We start from the raw sequence: 20,894 nt of genomic DNA on the forward strand, positions 1-20,894 counted from the left end.
TTTTGTTAGCCAATAAAGGTATCACTCCTATAATACTTTTGTCTTTTTTAACACAAAAGTATTTATCATTACAGATTTTATGGCTAACACATTATTGTAATAATAATAATTAAAAAAAAATTTGCTACACATTTTCATCCATAGATTGGAAGATGTTCCTCTGCCTTATGTTGGGAATCAAGATATCCATATCAGGATGTTGGCTGCTCCAGTTAATCCTGCAGATATTAACATGTTGCAGGGTAAGCTTTTTGTTAATTCCTAGAACATAATAATATAAAAAAAGACTTCTTTAACAACTTTTCAAATATATTTTGCTTTATTCTGCCAATTGTTGTTTACACTCCTGCATAGGAAAATATATCCACACCTGTTATTTTTCTCCATTCTATAAAGGCGAGGTGCAAAAACCTTAGAAAAAATACTATGATGTGTGGTGTTCTTTCATTTAATAGGCTGTATCATATGTCTGCATGTCTGATTTGTTTGTCTGTGTGTCTGTCTTCTTCCTGGAAACTAACCAACATCAACATCTTACAGGAAATTATGGAATTCTACCCTGCTTACCAGCAATAGGAGGCAATGAAGGTGTTGGAGAAGTGATAAAGGTTGGTCATCAAGTGGACGGTATCCAACCAGGAGAATGGGTTATTCCAATCAGGTCTGGTTTTGGTAAGCTCTGGCAAATATTATGTAGAAAATAATGTGTATATTTCGTTAAAATACATTTTAAACAATTTGTTCTATTAGAGATCAACAGCACTGTTAATCTACTTTGTGATTTGTAGTACGATTCTTGCTTTCGGTTCCACTAATAAAAAATGCTTATAAATAAATCACATATTTTTGTTAAAAATATTGTAAAACTATTGACATGTATAGATATCAAAGGATCGACAGTCCTAACTCTTTTAGATCCTGAGTGGCCTCTGGGGGAGTGCTATTTTTATTTATTAATAGGGTGCCACAAAGTTTTCAGCACCATATATAAGTGTAGAACAAATAAGTTAGACAAAGTTCACAAACATTTACATGACACGAGTAGAACTCAAAAGTGTGGGTAACAAATGCAAGTAGTAATACAAGAAGGCTAACATAAATCAAATTGTATTACAAAGGGCAATTCCTGGTAACTACAAAGATGGCAATGGTAGCTGAAGGTAGCAAGGCATGGAAGGGAAGCAAGTGGGGAAGAAGGGGAGGGAGGAAACAAGACAAAGGAGTACCCTGCTTGTGAGAGCTTACCACATCAGAAAGAGGGGGGGGGGGGGGGGGTGCTGGCGTAAAATAATAAGTGGGTAGCACATAGAGGAGAAGAAGGAGAGGGACAGCAGTGGTCTGGTAGACTTTGGTGAACAGGTGAGTTTTGAGGAACGTTTGAAACATTGGAGTCTTATAGAGTGAGGGAGCATGTTCTAGAGATAGAAAGAAGCAGAGGAAAAGTCTTGGAAGTGAAAGTTCGAAATGGTAGTCAGAGGGGAGAGAGGCAGCAGTTATTGACCGAGCAGAAGGGGTGTTAAGGAGTGTGGAGGGAGATGAAGTTTGGTATGTAGGAGGGAGGGGAGAAGACAATAGCTTTGTAGGTGAGGACTGAAGTGGATTTTGTAGAGGATGGGGAGCCAGTGGAGGGATTGGTGGAGGGTAGAGGTAGAAGCAAAGCAGCATGAGAGATAGATTAATTTTGACACAGGGGTAAGGAGAGATTGAAGAGGAGAGAGGCGGATGAGAACAATATCAGATTGAAGAAGTTTGCAGGCATTGGACTTGAGAAACGGAGGAGATCATGGTGTCGTCAACAGTGAGGGAAAGGAGGGGGGATAACTTGCGAAGAAGGGGTGAGAATTTAGGGGTTACCAAGACATAGAAGTGTTATAATTTCTAACTATAGAAATTTGAGAACTGCATACAGATTGGGCATATCTCCAGAGTGTTGCACAACATGATTATAATAATAACACTATCAGAAGCCTTCTGTTACCAAAATACTGATGTCTTTAAAACTACTAATTTCAGTTCTCATTGTACTTCTGTTTCAGTTGCTTTCCAAACGGATTCATGTATTTATTATATACTTTTCGCAAATCAATCAGAAATGGGATGATTTAGTCTCAGGATACTTACTAAAAATATTTACTTTAAAAAGTGGAGATGTTGCCTAGAGCAGCCAATCAGATTTTAGTTATCATTTATTTAGTGCATTCTACAAAATGACTGGTAGAATCTAATTGGATGCTATAGGCAACATCTCCACTTTTTCAAACCCACAGTTTAGTAAATATACCCTTCAAACTTACAATCTCAGCAGAAACTGCAAACAATGTGTATTTAGCACAATTTAAACTTAATACATTGCCACAAACAAACATTAAATAAAATATATTATAAGATTAAATATGCAAATCATCTGCTCCAAAGTGATGTTTTTAAAACTATTCACTTTTGCTGTCATTGCAGTTCTGTTTCAGTTACTCTGATTTCATTTCTTCTAATGAAACCCAACAGTCATAAGTTCAGTGAAATCTGATTGTTTGAGTTAGGTGGAGAAGAGGCAAGCAGAGAGCATCTAATAAAGTGTCCGTTGTTGCATATCAATGCACACAATGGATCAAAGCACCGCTACATTGCAGCATCATTAAAACACATGATGACTGCAACATGCAAAATAAAGCTGCAGCTCTACATGGGCATGTAATAATATCTATAATATAAAAGCCTGGCGGCGTGTGTTAGTCTGTGTGTGGGAAAAAACAAAACAAGCTACAGCGCCACCTGCTGGGCGGAGTTATACACTGACCTACTAAATTCTTAGCATTATCTAATATATAAAAGTAAAAGCCTAGTGGCGTGTGTTAGTGTGTGTGTGTGTGTGTGTGTGTGTGGAAAAAACTATTTTCTCAGAAAGGACTCATCCAATTGACCTGAAATTTGGTATACTGACATTATTTGACAAAAAAAATTAGAATAGTGAAGTCAGTTAACTTCCATCATCCCCCTTCCACCCGTGGGAGGGGTAGTAAAGGCTAAAATTACGAGTTGAGGGGTCAAACTCATTTTCGTGAGGTAATTTTACCTCCTGAACACACATTAAAAAGGGCGCTTGCATCGGGAAGTAACGCTCTTCCCCTGAGGAGGCCTGGGCTAGGCCCAAATGCATGACAAGAACCTTTTTAAGACCTTAAGTAGCTTGATTTGACTAGAATGCATGAGTATCATGCACGGGTTAACTTGTATATATATATATATATATATATATATATATATATATACAGAGAGAGAGAGAGAGAGAGAGAGAGAGAGATGAATAGATAGATAAATCATCTTACTCTCCTTTTTTTTTTATTACTGTAGTATTAATATGATACAGGTATATCACACAGGCTGGATGGAGCTGGAACAGAGGACCTCACTACTCTTCTGGCCCTGGGTGGTCACACTAGCCGTTCATATTGTAATCTGCCTCTGCATGGGCATGGTGGCAGGTCTTCCAGAAGCAATAAATTGTACAAATATGGCAGTGCTGTGTATACAAATATTAATAGCAATCATGGTTTTCCCAGAACAGTCCTCTTATTTCCACTATTAAAAATGTCTTAATTTCTTATTATTCAAATTCCTGAGGCACCTAAACTAACTGCAATGTTAGAGATAACACAGAGCCATATCTAGACATTTTAGTGCCCAAGGCAAGACAGAACACTGGCACCACTCGCACCCCCGTGCCAGGAACACACTAACAGAGGGGATATGTCTAGCCCTTTACAAGCGTAATGTCGTTCTGAAACATTGTGCTACCTTCTCCTACCTATTCTTGTAGCTTTGGCTACCCGGTGCTGCCGCCGCTGTGCATTAGGCTCAGTTGCTTCTCGACCGGATCATCGAATGTTGGGGCCCTGTTTGAAAAGAGCTAGTTACATCTCCTGGAAAGCTGCACTGAGTGAACAATTAAGGCCCTTGTCCACAACCAATCGGACATTAAATCATTAGCTTTCTTGTTTAATAAACAAGCCTCCTTCCACCCAATCAGCATGAGAATTTAATTAATAGCATTCACATTTACTAAATATGTAAATTTTCCCAGATATAGACCCAATATTAAATTAAATTAATAGCACTCACGTTTAATAATTTGGCCTCCTTCCCCCCAACCAGCCAAGATATTAAATTAATAATTTTCCCATTTAACAAAGGAATATACCCCCCATCATTCACGTAATTAAATTAGTAGCATTCCCAGACATATCCTCCTCAGCAACTCCAGCATTAAAATAATAGCATTCACATTTAATAAAACAGACCATTTTCTTTTTTTATAATTACTGCTTTTATCGTATTTGAAACACTACCTTTTGTCCAACCCCCAGCCCCCTGAATCTCCCTCTGTTCACTCCAGAGCGCCCAACCGCCTCCCCCCTCCACAAAAAAAGTTTGTATGCTTCAGAATCTCTGCCATTCCTTTTTGCCAGTTTGTATTTGTAGCACTCTCCCTAACCAGTAAGCAATATAAACATGAGAATAAATTTGCACTGGAGAAGGTAAGACTTAAGACCTATTTATTATTAATTGTCACATCCAGAGAATTTCTGCATTTTATTGGCAAGTATGTCCTAAAGGAGAAGATCAAAAGTTAAAGGAAAACACAATCTTAGAAATTCAATATTTACTACATTCTATTATATTGCAGAAATTAATATCATCATTGATTTGTAAGGCACACAGAGATAATTGTCACTTGTGCAGAGAATTGCACACAATACCGCACTTTGATAAATAGGTCTCTAAGTCTGCCAAAAATGCATACAAATATTTACAGAACTGTACAAGTGTCAGCAGGGTCAAGTACCAAAACATACTTGTCCAGTTTTGTTGCACGAATATGTAAGATTTTCTCAATGTAATATTTAGCAACATTATCAACCAACAGATTTGGCTTATTTTATAAAATAATTAATTTAGATCATTGAGATGATGCAGAATAATTAATGAAAAAAAAGTATACACATATGAAATTGTAAAAAAATAAGTGTCCACATCATGACTAATTTTTTCTTACATCGTTTAAATATCTTACACCGTGACCATTTTCACCCCATATGCAATGGTCTGCTACCTCTGTGCTGCATTCATTTCTTTTTACATCAAACAATTAATTCAGCATATGTTATTGAAATTGGAAAATAAATAAGAACAGGAGTAAACCATTGTCTGCAGATGAAAGGGGTCATGTTGGTTGATTACTTATTTGTTTTGCTTTTGCAGATTTTGCTTTTCATTTGTGCACTTTTGCCACAAAGTCAGAAAAGAGTATAAAAAAATATGGGCTATGTTATTGATGTTTGAGTTGCTGTCACATAAAAGTCATCCGGCTGAGATGTGTCCACAATCATGCTGCTCCCAATAAGCCTCAGACGCGATTCTGTGACTGCTTTCTTCAGATACGAGCACAAGGTTTCTAGTTTGAATTAGTTGTCAGACATTGTTTCATCTTTAAAGTGCACAGTAAAGTTACTTGTAATTTTTTCTGTCAAGGTACATGAAATGATTTATGCTCCATTACATATTTCATTTATAGATTGATTCAATCTGTTCAAGCAAGATAATTAATTTATCATAGTTTTACAGTTTTAGCAACTATAACACATTGATGCAACCTTATATTAACAGGCACTCCTGCATCAATCCTTACTACTTTTTTTGTTACCATTTTGTGCTCTGTAATACAGCAAATCCTACTGATTATGAATGGTTAACAGTGTACTCTGGAAAACCCATGACAGATATTTGACATTTAGGGCTCAGAAAAGAGTTTTGACAGTATTTGTTGACGTTCCTCTCTGAAGATAATATAGCCATGACTAGCAGTCCCAGTGCCTACATACCTCTAGAATACAAGGGCAATGGTGTAATCTGTAGATTTGTGACATTTCAGACTGAATTATACTGCCACATATGTAAATGCAGAGGTGTGCAGTGAATGAACCAATGTCTGCATGATGTTCACACCAGTTTGCCCTTGTTCACTCCACCTACAATGCAATGAGAATAAATTCTAATAAAATACACATCATGAATGACCCCATGGTAAATGGAGCTGATCAGTATTATCTCAACTTAAATAACCCATCTTTAGGATGCACGTAACGGAACAGCTATGAGAGAACTTTTTAAAGGGATCATTGATTCATGTGGTGATCCCAAAGACCATTTAGATTACCGTTCGGGGCAATGAATGCTTAACAAAGTATAGAGGCAGATTGCAATATTTTTTTCCCATCTGTGCTCCATTGAGCTTTCACTCTGCATTTGCCCAAGCAGAGGATAGCTGTCAAAATGTGAGTACCACAAAAATGTGTCATTTTATATAGCCAATACAATATATGAAAAATTGTTTTGTCAAAGAGCTATAAGTAAATATAGCACAGCTCTATCTGACTAGTATTCAATGTAGAGACTATTTAAGTGACTAGCACACAATACTGAGAGCATCTTAGTTACCTCCATACAATACAGAGGGCATCATAGAGACTCCCATACAATACCGACAGCATCCATACTATATAGGTAGCATACTAATAACTAGAGATGTTCACTGACCCTCATTTTCTGGTTTTGGATCTGGATTAACTTTGTGCTTCGGTTTTGGCAAAACCACCCTCGTGTGTTTTGGTTTAGGATCTGTATTTTTTTTAGAAAAATAGTTAAAATATGCTAAAATCACATAATTTTGCAGTCAATTTTGACCACCTCAAAACACTTTCATACACTTTCGGACAAATACTGCAGCGACCTGGATGGATGGTAAGCGACAGAGCAATGACTCAAACACACGGCAGTTCTTAGCACATCTAGGAAACATTTGCACACAGCAGTGTCAGAAAAGAAAAGTGGTGCAAGATGGAATTGTCCTTGGATCATTAAATCAGTTATGGTTCATTTGATCGCACCACCCGTTCCTTGGATAACTGTGGTAATTCTACAGCTAATACATGGACAGAGTGAAGCGGGCGGTCATGTACAAGGAGACCCTCAAAGGTCACCATGCTGCGAGCCTTCTTTGCATCCACAGAACTCTTACTGAAAAGAACATTTGCTCTGTTGGGAAGTCCATGTATCGCTTTTTCCTCCTGCTTCTTTGGAGGACCCTTGGCTGGGACAAGTGGGACACCTTCCATTACAACTGGACCACACCTTGTTTTACCTGGATGTTGGACAATTTGTGAGAGAGCTCCATTTGGAGGGACTTAAACCAGACTTTTGGAAGCCAAAAACTGTCCACAAGCTCATCAGAGCTAAAGGCATTATGGAGTCTGTTCCATGGCTATCTGCTGCAAGAACAAAACACGTGTGGGAGAATGTGGCCTCTTAGAGGCTAATAGACACAAACACATTGCATGGATGGCTATCCAGGGAGGTCTACCTCTCAGGACATTCATGCACTCCTGAAACCTGTGCCGATATGTCCACTTCTGCATCACCAGAAGGGAAACAGCACAGGCACTGTTGCAGTGGGGCACATGAACTTAAGGACAGTGTGCCCAGAACTTGCCTTTCATACCATTCGGTATTTTATGGATTATTTCCTGGGACCCACACCATTGGGGCAATCCAGGAGGCCTAGCACCTTATGAACTGCTTTAAGGATACTATTTGGCTTGCCAGGAATTGCCTCATCTTGAAAAGGGAGGAGGTGACCATCTAGGACTGTCGCAAGCTGATCTACAGCCTGCTAAGAGACTATAACACCATTGACAGTCCTGAGGAAGAAGAAAATGATTCATTTTCTGTCTCCCCCTATGTGTCCGTTTATTTAATTAAACCTTAAGCTTGTGTCTCCCCGAGCCTTATTCCCTCCAACCTATTCCCCCATCACTCTTTGAAGTTTTGTTGAATGTCTTGCCTTAATTTATGCACCCTTCCCTATATTTGTGTCTATAAATAAAGCTTCGGTCAATAAAGCTTCGGTCTTCTATGTACTACTGTGAATCCATTTTGATAACACAGCACAATGTGACTGCAGATTTACACTAAGCCTGCCAGCCCTAGTATTTGTATTTCAACAATGACAATTAGCAATGGAGCAATGGCGCTCTTCTCTTTTTGTGTTACCTATATAACACCATTCAATTTGACTGCAGATTTACACCAAGCCTGCCAGGCCTAGTATTTGTATTTCAGCAATGACAATTAGCAATGGAGCTCTCCTCTTTGTGTGTTACCTATATAACACTGTACATTAGAAGACCAAACCTGCCAGACCTATTACTAATTCTATTTCAGCAATGACAATTAGCTCTCTGGAATGTCACTGTAGACTTGAAGAACACTGCTACCCCTCCTTTTTCTATTTTACCTATGATGCTGCCCAACTGCTCTACAGACTATGCTACCCCTTCAGTGTCCTTCTGTGAAATGGCGCTAGATTGCCGTGGAGGGCGGTACTTATAGAATTCAAAACTCACGAGATCCGACGACGTAACGATGACGTGTAAATTTCCCTTGCAAATAAAAGTTGAACAGAACACAGAGAGGTGATGTTCGCAGAATGCCCTTGTACATCCACTTTTAGGTGGAGATGTAGCAAAGTGTGCTTTTTCCAAAATGCAAATTTTAATGCATCTTTTTTAAACTATGCATGTTTTCAAACTGGCAGATCACAGACTCCAACACCGGTTTTGTGATATGGGAGTGATAAAAATGGTGCAATGTATAAGTTGGTGGTTTGCAAAACCTCACAGGAAAACCTGAAGAAAAGATGTATGTTTTTAGACGTGGATGTCGTTAGTGTATGATGCCTGATTTAGTTGATAACAAAACCACAACCTGAACACAATAGCAAACAATATGTCTGGACATGTATCTTAAAATACTTTTAAGACAAATTCAGATGCATCACAAAGGGGTGTGTTTTACTTGTGTCTGCATGTCCTTACTGTACAGTACTTATAGATGAATGACCCCCACCTGCCACTCCAAGTTAAAGGGGCCGCAAGTATAAGATTCATTCTACTCAAATTACTGGGACAAGCTGTTTGCATAGCTTGACAAAATTAATATGAAGCACATTTTTATGTGGCACAAATCAACTTAGGTTGCTCTAACAGTCTTTACATCAGGTTCAATTTGTATTGTTCAGTATTTTTGAAACACAAATTAGTGTTTATTTTTTTTCACTTGTATGTACATCTAATAATGAATTGAGAATAATTGCATTATGTAGTGGGCACTACTCGTTTACAAGTTTATGTTAGAGTAGTTTGTTTAAAGTATGAGAGGGGCACCATAGCCTCACAAATGATTGAGATCTCCCTTTTGATTACATATATTTGCTTTCAGATACGGATTCCCTGGGAATGTCACTTTGTGGTGTCACATGGGCTGCCCTTTAAATTCAGAAAACAATTTTGCATTAAACACTATTTGCAATGGTCAAGGGTCAGGAAACCAAACAAAAGGGCATCATTGACAATGTGGGTGGGGTTGATGCAGGAGCAAGATCTCCCATCTCTACTTTTGACATTTATATATGTCAGTCTGCGGTGTGTCACTGCCAGATATAATATTTGTAAATGTCAAATTGTGAGAGGTATGTTTAAGGACCATTAAACCCTACAATTTACATTTTAAGATATAAAAATTCCACTGCAGCTCTATTAAAAAGTAAAGTTTTACCTTCCCACACCATTACAGACAGCTATAACTGATGCAGCAGAAAAGAGACTATATCTATTGGAGTCACTCTGACATCACTGAACCTGCCCCAGTGTATGAATGCACCAATCCGCACATTGCATTTCTAGTCTGCCAAGCTGTCAGTCACTGTCTGCGTGATTGCATACAGAACCACTTCCCCGCTAATATGGCAATATAGCAACTTTCTGCAGAGGAAAGAAAGCTTCACATCTCCCAACATTTGGGTAGGCGGCATCGGTAGAAGGGGCATGAACACATCACGATGTGGGTGTGTTCTCACCCCGGGGAGGGGAAGGTTATGCCTAGTACTTTAGAAGCACTAGGCTGCCCCATTTTCCCTTTTCCTTCCCTCCAAACCCTTTCATTGTCGTGCCCATCAGTATGCATTCCATCCATTCTCCACTGCTCTGCCATGCAGAGCAACTGTGAACAGAACACTTCCCAACTTTCCCACCCAGAGGATAAAGCTGTTCCGATCAGGATGGCGGGACAGAGCTCTGAAATCAAGACTATGCCACCTAACTGTTATTATACAAACTTATTTATTTTCCTGGAAGTATTAAACAGAGAATTATACAATGTATTTTTCTAGTAAATACTGCACAAACTTTATCACCAGTTCATATAAAGGAGATTCTAGAATTGGGGCAAACCCAGAAACAGTCAACTCAATTAAAACTGGAATTAGCAGCCATTATAAACCTAGGCTTTCAAGATGGGAGAAATCTGAGGAGCGATATGATCACCAGAGCGCAAGAGTTTGATGCCCTGGATGCCTGATATTCGTGAGTTAGTCCCCTTTCCTTCCCTTATCAGCAGATAGTTCATAATTGCCAACTCTCCCGGAATGCCCGGGAGACTCCTGAATTCTGGGTAGGTCTCCCGGACTCCCGGGAGAGCTGGCAATTCTCCCGCATCTGCCCATTTGCTAGTAAAGTGGGCAGATTTGAAGCCTCCAGGATGCGATTCTCCGGGAATTGCATCCTGTGACGTAATGACTCAAACGCGTCATTTTAACATGAGGGCGAGTGCAAAATGACGCGATTTGCGCAGCCTCGCCCCCTCACACCCACCTCTACTCCGAGACTCCCAGAGGCCAGTCTTTAAAGGTTGGCAACTATGAGATCGTTCTTCTCCCCATAAAAAATAGAACATTAATTCAGAGACTTTGAAATGACAAATAGCAGCACCACACCACTTAATATTTTTGTGACGAATAAAAATAGATTTCATTGGTAAGAACACTAAAATCACAATAGATTCACAATATACTTCTGTAAAGCCAGCTATTCTCATGAAATGACTCTGATCAAAGTGGCCGTAAGTGGAGTAAAATGGGTAGTTTGTTGATGACATGTGAGGAGTTAGCATGGCTAATCAGTGGCGGATCCAGGGGGGGGGGCCCCTAGCAGGGGCTTGCTGCCGACAGCTGCACACTGTGCAGGTCCGTTCAGCAGTGACAGTGTGCTGCCCGGCTGCTCTGATTGTGTTTTAAACACAATCAGAGCAGCGGGACAGCACACTGTCACTGCTGAACGGACCTGCACATACTGTGCAGCCGCCGGCAGCCTTAGAAGTCGGAAAGGGGGCGGGGCCTAAATCGCCCCCCCTACATCGCCCGGGGTATAGTCATTTCCTAGATCCGCCCCTGTGGCTAATGAACCCGTCTTGTAGGTCAAGTACTTATAATTTTGTGTTTTTTTGAGCAGTAAATCAATTTTGCATACAAAGAAAATAATTATTCTCCTGCAGGGGAATACAGTTTATCACAAATTATTCCCACTTACCCCAATAATCTATTTTTCCCAAAAAGCTGAATTCTAGGAAAAGAGCCCTCTGAAGTTAAAGATTTCCAGTGGCAAAAACTGTGGTGACCAAGCATAGTCGTATAGAGATGTTATTGATGTGTCTGTATATTAATCTGAGTAAGAGTTTGGTTGAATTTAAAGCAGCAATCACATTTAGCAGTTTTTTTAAAAATATCAAGTTCAGAAACTTTTAAGCAGGCATCATCTCCTTTTAAAAATCTCTCTGATAAGCAGACAAGTATGGATGCCAGTTGCACACACAGACTCAGACTCTCAGCATGTTGTGTGAAGGAAGAGGGGGAAGAAGGAGGGGTGGATTTTACAGGGTAGCTCAGAGGAGTGTTCCAAAGCTCTCTGCCCATTACATTATGGGCCATGGGACTGTGGTTGCCATGGTAGTCACATGACACAGTGGAAACTCTGCAGAATTCTAAATCATTAATAGCAGCCTGAACAGAAAAAAGCAAGTAACAATGGTAAGAGTAATATATTTTTCATGGAATTGCTGCTTGTCAAATGTGGTCGGAAATTAATTCCACATACTAAAGGTTTGCCTCGTTATTGTACTGTAGTTGTAAAAATTGTCTGTGCTATCGGCAGCTAAATAAATTTCAAAACATAGAGAGAATTACCAAATATACCAAGTATATATTTGTCCTCCTATATAAACTGAGCATATATATCACACAGTAGTAATTTTAGAAAGGAATGTCCAATTTCAAGAACATCTGAAATAAATGTGCCACAGCTGTCAGGTAGAAACAGCTGTATCTTATACCTTCAACTAAGTAATCTAGAGGAACATGATAGACAATATTCAGCCAACCAACTTCAGGACATTGCACAGCCATAAATACATTCCTAAAGTAAAAATCATGGTTTTCTTGTATAGAGACTATCAAAAATAATTGCTATAAAATATGTCATCTGGAACCCTGCAAATATATTTAATAAACCGTTGCTATACAATACAGTACCTTTCTATTTCCTTAACGTGGTTGGAAGCGTGTGTTTTCAAGATATACCAATAACAGCAAAATAATAACCTCATTCACAACAGACAATAAAATGCTCAAGATATATTGCAAATCAATAAGAACATGGCAAAAATTTAACCATTCAGTAAACAATATAGCTCAAACATCAAGATATTTCCCAATTCCAATCAGTTCATGCTTAAGGGGATGTGGTATTGTGGAATTGCTATGGAAAATTACTTTGTCATTCAATGTATTTAATGCTCTGCACCTATCCCAGAGAAAAACTGGAAAAACATTTTTCTTTCAACTGTAGTGAATATGATTGCTAAATCAGAACAGTTATGGCATAACAAACGCCCCTGTAGCCAAATGTTGATTTTTTTTTTATGTACTGAAAATTTTTTGTACTGAGTAGAGATGGGTGAATCAATTTGGCCGAATCATAAATTTAAAATCCAGTGAAATGATGAAAGCATACACTATATATTAACAACATGCTTATGATCCGATGGAATTTTGTAGAAGAAGCTTGAACGGCCTTACTATTGAAATGCTATCCTGTCCAGAGGCAAGCTCGGCTGGAGGGCAGGGGGGCATCTGCCCTCCGGGCCGGTCCCATAGTTGGCTACCTTGGGCTGGGTCAATGGGCCACCTGCATTTCTTTTCCTTTATGTTCCTTATAGGCTGCCGAGTCGAGTCTTGTCTCCTGAGCTAAAATTTGCCAGCCATCCGCTGATCCTGCCCATGTTCTAGTGTTTTATGTAAATTTGTGTTCAGTGCTGCTGGTGGAATTGTAACCAAAAGGCTCAGTTAGCTATTCCCCAAAAATGTGGAACCTAATCCAAATTTCTATACCATGATAGATATGACAGGACATTGATCTGAAAAACATATTCAACGGCAAGTAGATACTAGATTCCATAAGATACTACTGTCATAATTGTTTCAATTAGCAGCATCCTCTTAAAATATGTTGACTTTCAGCAATAAAAACTGTTGTGTTGCAGTGTTAAATCTTCTTTAGTGACACTCTGGCCCTGATTCATTTTCGGACGTAAGTCTCTTTACGTGTCAAACATTGCATGAATTAGCTTTGCGCATGCTCAGAAACGGTCCTTGCAACAATTAATGCAATTCATGTCTGATGGCGCAAACAACGCTTACGACTGCCTATGACTTGAAGGACAGAATGGACTGAGAAGGGGTGGACGAACATAGACAATGTACACTAAGACGTTGCCTAGGCTGTGCCAAGGCAGGTGCGGCTGATTTAAGTCCTCGACTTCTCTCAAGTATGGGAGTTTATTTAGCAGTATAATTTACACCAGCTACAGGGCAGGTGTAAGTGCTGCCTGATAGTGATGACTAACACGGCATAGTCTTTGTATTAAAAACTATAGGTATGCATGCCTCTAGATAGGAAAGAACATTTGTATGCTAGTAAGATAGGATATTAAAACACATTGTATATACAGTACGCATTAAGAACATCTTTTTATGTATTTAACTTAAAAAAAAAAACATTTATTAATGATTATAATATTATGAGTTGTTAATTTGTTTTGCAGATTTTTGTAATTTTTTTTGCCTACGTTCCAATGGGACTTTTTTATTGCACATGTGCATGTGCATATTGTGCAGTCTGTTCTGTCTGTTAACATACGACAAATAACGTTTAGGCAAAGCGTATTTACACCCAGATACAAATTGAAACATATCTTGAGATCTGCTTGGATTTGAATACGGTCGGAACTACATACAAGTTCCATGCTCATTTTTTAAACACAAAAGATGCATGAAGATTGCGTCTGAACATGAATCAGGCCCCTCTATGCCTTAATTTACTCCTAATTTTCTACCAAAGTACATGGATGTGAGTGGCAAGTTGCAGCATATGTATGAGCCAATTAAGTCTCGGGTTATTGTGTGATGCACACAATTTTTAATCCACTACTTTAATTTTCCTTTCACAACACTATCTATATTTTAAATATTTTGCTTCTTGCATAAGAACAATGTGGGAAGTAAAATGCTTTACTGTCTTGGGGAGCACTCCCCGCTTTATTTGTACAAAGTTAACTTATGCAATTATGTGTAAGAGATAATGATAGAGTGGGTTATTTTTCACATAGGTATACATGACAGTTCTGTGTGGTTGTCCACTAAACCTTTGATTTCCCAGGAATCCCTAGTTTTAGAGTTGAAAGCCTGCCGACCATGGGAATTGTTGGAGGTTGAGACAGGACATAGTCATTGTGCGGCCTTTAGCCCTTGTCTACCTTATTTAACTCTGAAGAAATGAAAAAGGCTTTTTGGAAGGCTTGTTGCCATATTGAATAAAATACTGCTTTCCTCTGCTTCCCTGTGATGACTCTACTGCTTCTTTGTGTTGTCTTGTTGCAGCAAGAGGAAAATGCCTTCTTCTCCTGGCTTGTGGAAAATGATGCAATGACGCAGCCAGTGAGCTTTTCTGGCAACCACCACTAAAGCCATACTTCTTGCTGAAATAGAGATTGTATCCAGTGAAGCTTCACAAAAAAAATTCAATAGCTTTTTTATTATTATTATGTCAAGGTTTTTCATTAAACATTGTCTACTAGCTTTCTCTTGTATATCACTTTGTAATGTTTCAGTCTAAGTGCCCTGGAAACTGAGGCCACACCAGACATAAGGAAATATGAAGTTTCTTAAAATAACTCTCCATTGTCCTATCCATAAGGTTTTTTAATGGACTTTCATCTTCTAGTGGAATAGGGGTGCTGACCGTGATACTAGCCATGGCTATATCAACTTTTGGTACTGAAAGACACATGGTAGCATTCATTATCCTGAAAGGGATACATGAGTCTATTTACATTAACCTGGTGTGTGTCCAGGAGTCCCCACTTTTTTGATAAGCTTTTTAATCACTCTGTGTGCCAGAGTGTTTTTGCTGATCCTGAAATACAGAATCTTGGAGAGAAGTGAGAAGTGATAACTGGAGGATCACCTATCTCCATGAATCTAATAATCTGTTTCAGCCACCACAATATCAGGGTTAAATGAACTGTAATCTTCCTCAATTTCACCTGATTCACTGCTGGATGACACATTCTGCAAAATGACAAATTGAGTCGAAATACCCGCAGGGTGACCGAGGATAGACCAGTCTGTATATGCTCCAGATCCACACTTATTTGTGATCTGGCCTCCTTTAACTCCTGTAGAATTATTACAATACACCAATCTTCTATTTCGTGACCAAGTGCTTCCCTAACAAAAAACATCATTACAAAAAACAAGTTCATCTTCAAGGGAAAAGATATCCTTAAAGTCACTATGCCTATATCTAAAATCAGATACTTTTGTTTCCTTGTGGAAGAGATTCCAGCAGAGCCGTAACGAGGGCGGAGTGGGCGGTGCGACCGCCCAGGGCGCAAGGCCTGGTGTGGGTGCAACACCCGCCCGCCCTTTACATGTCAGCAGTGAAATGGGAAAGTAGTCCTGCAGTGCTGGCACCGCAGGACTACTTTTCCCATTGAAGACAGCCAGCGCGAGTGTGCCGGCTTCCTGCAGCGTCCTGACGTACAAATAATGACGTCAGGACGCTGTCAAAACACAGGCGACGAGGAGCCGGCACAGAAGTTAGAAGAGGAGAGAAGAAGACACGCTGCGGTGAGTAAAAGGCGAGGACAGGAGCAGGGGCTGGAGAGGACAGAAGCAGGGGCTGGAGAGGCCAGAAGCAGGGGCTAGAGAGGACAGAAGCAGGGGCTGGAGAGGACAGGAGCGAGCGCTGGAGAGGACAGAAGCAGGGGCTAAAGAGGACAGAAGCAGGGGATGGAGAGGACAGGAGCAGGGGCTGGAGAGGACAGGAGCAGGGGCTGGAGAGGAAGGTGTGTGGAGTGAATGGTGAGTGGGTCTGGTAAGGAGGGTGTCTGGAAAGGAGTGAGGGGTCTGGTAAGAAGGAGTGAGGAGTCTGGTGGGGGGGTCTGGAGAGAAGGAGTGAGGGGTCTGGGTGGGGGGGTCTGGAGAGAAGGAGTGAGGTGTCTGGGTGGGGGGGGTCTGGAGAGAAGGAGTAAGGGGTCTGGTAAGGAGGAGTGAGAGGTCTGGTAAGAAGGAGTGAGTGGTCTGGTGGGGGGGGTCTGGAGAGAAGGAGTGAGGGGTCTGGTTATGGGTGGTGTCTGGAGAGAAGGAGGGAGAAGGTGGTCTGGGGAGAAGGAGTGAGGGGTCTGGAGAGGAGGGTGTCTGGAGTGAATGGGGTGGGTCTGGTGAGAGGAGTAAATATTAATTATATAAGAACAATTACTATTCAATTTGAAGCCATAATTTGTGGGGCTGATGGGGGAAATAGGATTTGTGTTAAATGGAAATGTTAATATTTTTATGTCAGGGATGGTGAGAGTCTGTTTGTTACATATGTAGGCTTTTAATTTAATGTTTGGTTTGGTGAGGAATAATTTGGCTTAAATCAATAGCATCCCCATTAAATGGGGATGCTATTAATTTAATCTTGGGAGCTGGTGAGGGGTGAAGGAGGTCTATTAAATTAGATGGGAATGCTACTAATTTAATGTATGGACTGATGTGTGGGGTATGTCTTTTTATTAAATGGGAATGTTATTAATTTAATGTCAGAACTGGTTGGGGGAGGCTTATTTATTAAACGTGGGTGCTATTAATTTGATGTTCAGGATATATGGGGGAAAAATAGTAATTTACTGTAAATTCTAATAATTAGATTCTGGAGCTGATTAGGTGGAAGAAGGTTTGTTTTTAAACAGAAAAAGCTACTGATTTAAAGTCTGTCTGGTTGTGGGGAGGAAGACCTAGATTCTTCACTCACTGCTCAACTTTCCAGGAGGTCAGTAATAACAATTCCTTTTCCAAACAGGCCCCCAATATTCCAGGATCCATTTAATCAGCAACAGAGCATAAGACACCAGCAGACAGAAGACACCAGCGATGCTTAACCGCTGAGAAGTGGCATCTACTCCCATAAAGGTACATGGGGGGGCACCAAATTCTGTTTCGCCCAGGGCACTAAAATGTCTAGTTACGGCATTGGATTCCAGCCTTTCAATCTGGAGTCTAAAAGTTCTGCTTACCTTTTAGATAGGTTCATATCTCGGACAAGGTCATTGAGATGAGTAAATATGGTTCAGAAGACGAACAGGAAGCTTCAAAGGTTGGATCAAGCCTTATATGATCATCATCATGCTCTACATGCGCTATTTCTTGTTCATCATCACCAAATATGACATTTTCTAGGGGCTTTGGCACAGGCTATTTTTCACTATGAGGCACAGGCCTTATGGCAGATGGTAAATTAGGGTATGTCACAGTGTGCTTTGACTTAGAACTGATGCCTGAAATGTTCGTAAGACACAAGTAACAATCTGTACAGTGATATTTTTTTTCTAGCCAAATCATAGGAACAGCAAAATTCATGTGCCGAGAGCCCTTTAACCAACCTGTGAGAAGTCTGACACAAGTGATACAACAAAAATGAGGGGCCCAATTCAGAGCCATCTTAACAACATTATGGGCCCCGGGCAAAGCAGTGCACCGGGGCCCCTAGATATAGATATAGATATATAGATGTATACAGATACAGATATAGATATATAGAGATAGAGATAGATAGATGTACTTACTCAGTGACCCTTGTAGGTTTTTTTTGCAGGTTTTTTTCATTTGCAGGATTATTTATTCTCATTAAGAGCTGTGCCTATGGGGCCCCCGGGCAGCTGCCCATCGTGCCCAATGGAAAAGATGGCCCTGGCCCAATTTATATCTTTGTCTCCAACTTGGCATCCAAAGGGTAGTTCTCAACACTTCTTAACGAGTGGATTAAAACAACATTTCTGAAATTTAAATGTTACCTCACCTCAAATGTACCAAAAAGATTTTGGATAGACACGATTTCTATGCATTGTGCCACTTGATATTCTAAACACTATAAAATATATACTGGACTATACACATATCAACTTATGAAAGAGAAACACGCATCACTATATGTTTATAGAACGAACTCCGACCACCAACTGGCTAGGAATGGTGACATAGGTGTTCATGTCGCCCATAGTAACTAATCAGCATCTACCTTTCATTTTATAGAATGTACTTTATAAATGCTTCCTCAAAGTATATTGGTTGCTATGGGCAACTTATCCACTTTTCCACTGTTTTCATTGTTTTAACCCCTTTTGTAAGAAAGGTTTACTTGCTTAGTCATCACTCTTATGTCACTCATGTGACTTAACTGTTTATTACTCTGTACCCTTCTGAACTTATACTAATCTTCGCAGAACAGTATAATTAAAGAAAACAATGGAATTATACGAAAGAAAAAAAACCCTCCCTAAACGCTGAATAAATGGGTTGTTTATCGTAATGTATAATCTTAAAGAGGGTGTAACTTTAAAACTTTAGGTAAGAGATTTTAAGACCATTTTTGAAAACAGTGTAATTTGAGCCCTGTGACAAAATCTTTGTTTACCAATGTAATTAATATTTAGTGACAAAAGTGTCCTTCATGGATTTAACTACTTAAATTACTTCTTTAAACTGTTCAGGGGACTATACAGTAATTTCCTAAGGTTTAGGTACACATTCCATACATAAAGCTGCATTATAATCTCCTGCCAGAGATTTTTCAAATGCAGCACAAACATGATGAGACTTGTTGATTTTCGTCTGTTGAATAGGCTCTGAAAGAGCCCTGTAAAGGAGAAAATATTAACTAACTAACCCTGTTTACTAAAAAACACCAATGCAAAACAAACCTCGTTAGCCTTACCTAAAACGGATGCTCTTTTCGCCTTTTTGAAGATAGGTTACAGTTCCATGGTAAGGATTTACAGTCTTAATGCTGCTGTGATATTTGCTGAGAACAGCCGCTTAGTGTGCTAATTGCTGTATACATAGAGCAAGACCCAGAAGCGATGTAAGATTCCAAGGGCCTGTTCTGAATGCTCATGCGCGCCAGTTCGCATACAGTTTCCCTTTGAGTCTGCAGCACCTGCGATTTCTACCAAAGTTGCAACTTACCGCTCAAAGTAGCCACCCTTGTCCATGCTGACACCATTAGAGGTGCTCTGCAAGGATCTTCCGGTCTCGCTGGGATCCGGTAGGCATAATAAGAAGTAATAAAAACCATACTACATACTTGCCAACTCTCCTGGAATGTCCGGGAGTCTCACGGACTCCTGGGAGAGAGTGGCAATCTCCTGGATCTGCCCACTTCATAGTGAAGTGGGCAGAATTGGATCCAAAATGCCGCGATTCACTGGGAATCGCAGCGTTTGGCCCCGCCCCTGCTGTAAAATGCCGTGTTTTGCGTCATTGCATCACGGGGGGCCAAAATGACACAATTTTTTTGGGGAGCCCCACCCCCTGCACGCCCACCTTCCCCGGCAGGCTCCCGGATCATACTTGCCATAAGTTGGCAAGTATGCCATACTACCTTCACGCTGCATATACTACCTTGAGAGACAGGGAAAAAAAAGGACACTGAAAGGAAGCAGGAGTCACATTAAATACCCTCCGGGGGCGTTAATTCTGTTATTTCTGTCTTAACTCAGTTGACTAATGTTAACCCTTTGGCTATGGATGTCATGATGTTTGAAAAGGAACCAGTAATTTTTAACGTCCCCTGCTCCATCTAGGCACAAATATTCCGCAAATAAGGAGTAATGAACATAAATATTCATTTGCACATCTTCCAACATTTAAAGTGGGACACAGCCACACCTACTCTGGTAAGCTGGTGCTTGATGGATGGACAATAAACTACTGCGGGACAGGCACAATGATGCACCAGACATTAAACATAACCCGGAAAATGGAGATTTCATTTTGCAGGGCAAAATAACCAAAAGGAATTTCAGTATCGTTTTGTTTTTTTTACATAGCATCGCAGGATCTGAAATTTATACATCTTCAGACACAGCGGAAATCACTTGTTTTCCAATAATTTTAACATGGTCCCTGGTGCCGTCTAAATGTGAAATGCAGCAAATGAGGCACAATGCACATAAATATGCGCATATAAACTGATGCATTTTAAAAAAAATTAAATTAAAATAAATGTCACTTGAAATAAAAGCAGACAATGTCCACTTACTTTTAGGAGATATATTTAACATAAATGAAGATTAAACAAGCTGTATATTGAGAGGAAAACAGAAAAGCTTAAATTAATGAGGCAGACAGGCAGGCTGAAGGTGAGAGAAGGAATTGCTTATTGGTAACTTCTAAAGAAGTTCAGTCAAAGTGAACATAAAAGTTTAAGTATCTGCAATCACTATGTTGTGTGTTCTATACTGTTTTAATTGCAAATGAAACACTTGATTTTTTTTTTCGCTTTTTCAATTCTGACTTTCACTGCACCTACTGGAGTAACTTAAAATGAAAGACCAGTAGGAGTATTGATCTT

The 20,894-nt window shown here is 39.8% G+C and overlaps 1 protein-coding gene across 1 annotated transcript in view; it reads left to right on the forward strand.

The window, feature by feature from the left end:
• Positions 1–20,894, forward strand: part of LOC142144348 (enoyl-[acyl-carrier-protein] reductase, mitochondrial-like) — an 86,438-nt gene that overhangs the window by 34,470 nt on the left and 31,074 nt on the right. Inside the window, exons 2-3 of the mRNA XM_075203057.1 lie at positions 145–242; positions 541–672. Of these exons, the coding sequence (XP_075059158.1) occupies positions 145–242; positions 541–672 (230 nt within the window). The remainder of the gene's footprint in view (positions 1–144; positions 243–540; positions 673–20,894) is intronic.

Source organism: Mixophyes fleayi, chromosome 3, assembly GCF_038048845.1.
Source record: "Mixophyes fleayi isolate aMixFle1 chromosome 3, aMixFle1.hap1, whole genome shotgun sequence".
In the NCBI taxonomy this organism is placed as follows: Eukaryota; Metazoa; Chordata; class Amphibia; order Anura; family Limnodynastidae; genus Mixophyes; species Mixophyes fleayi.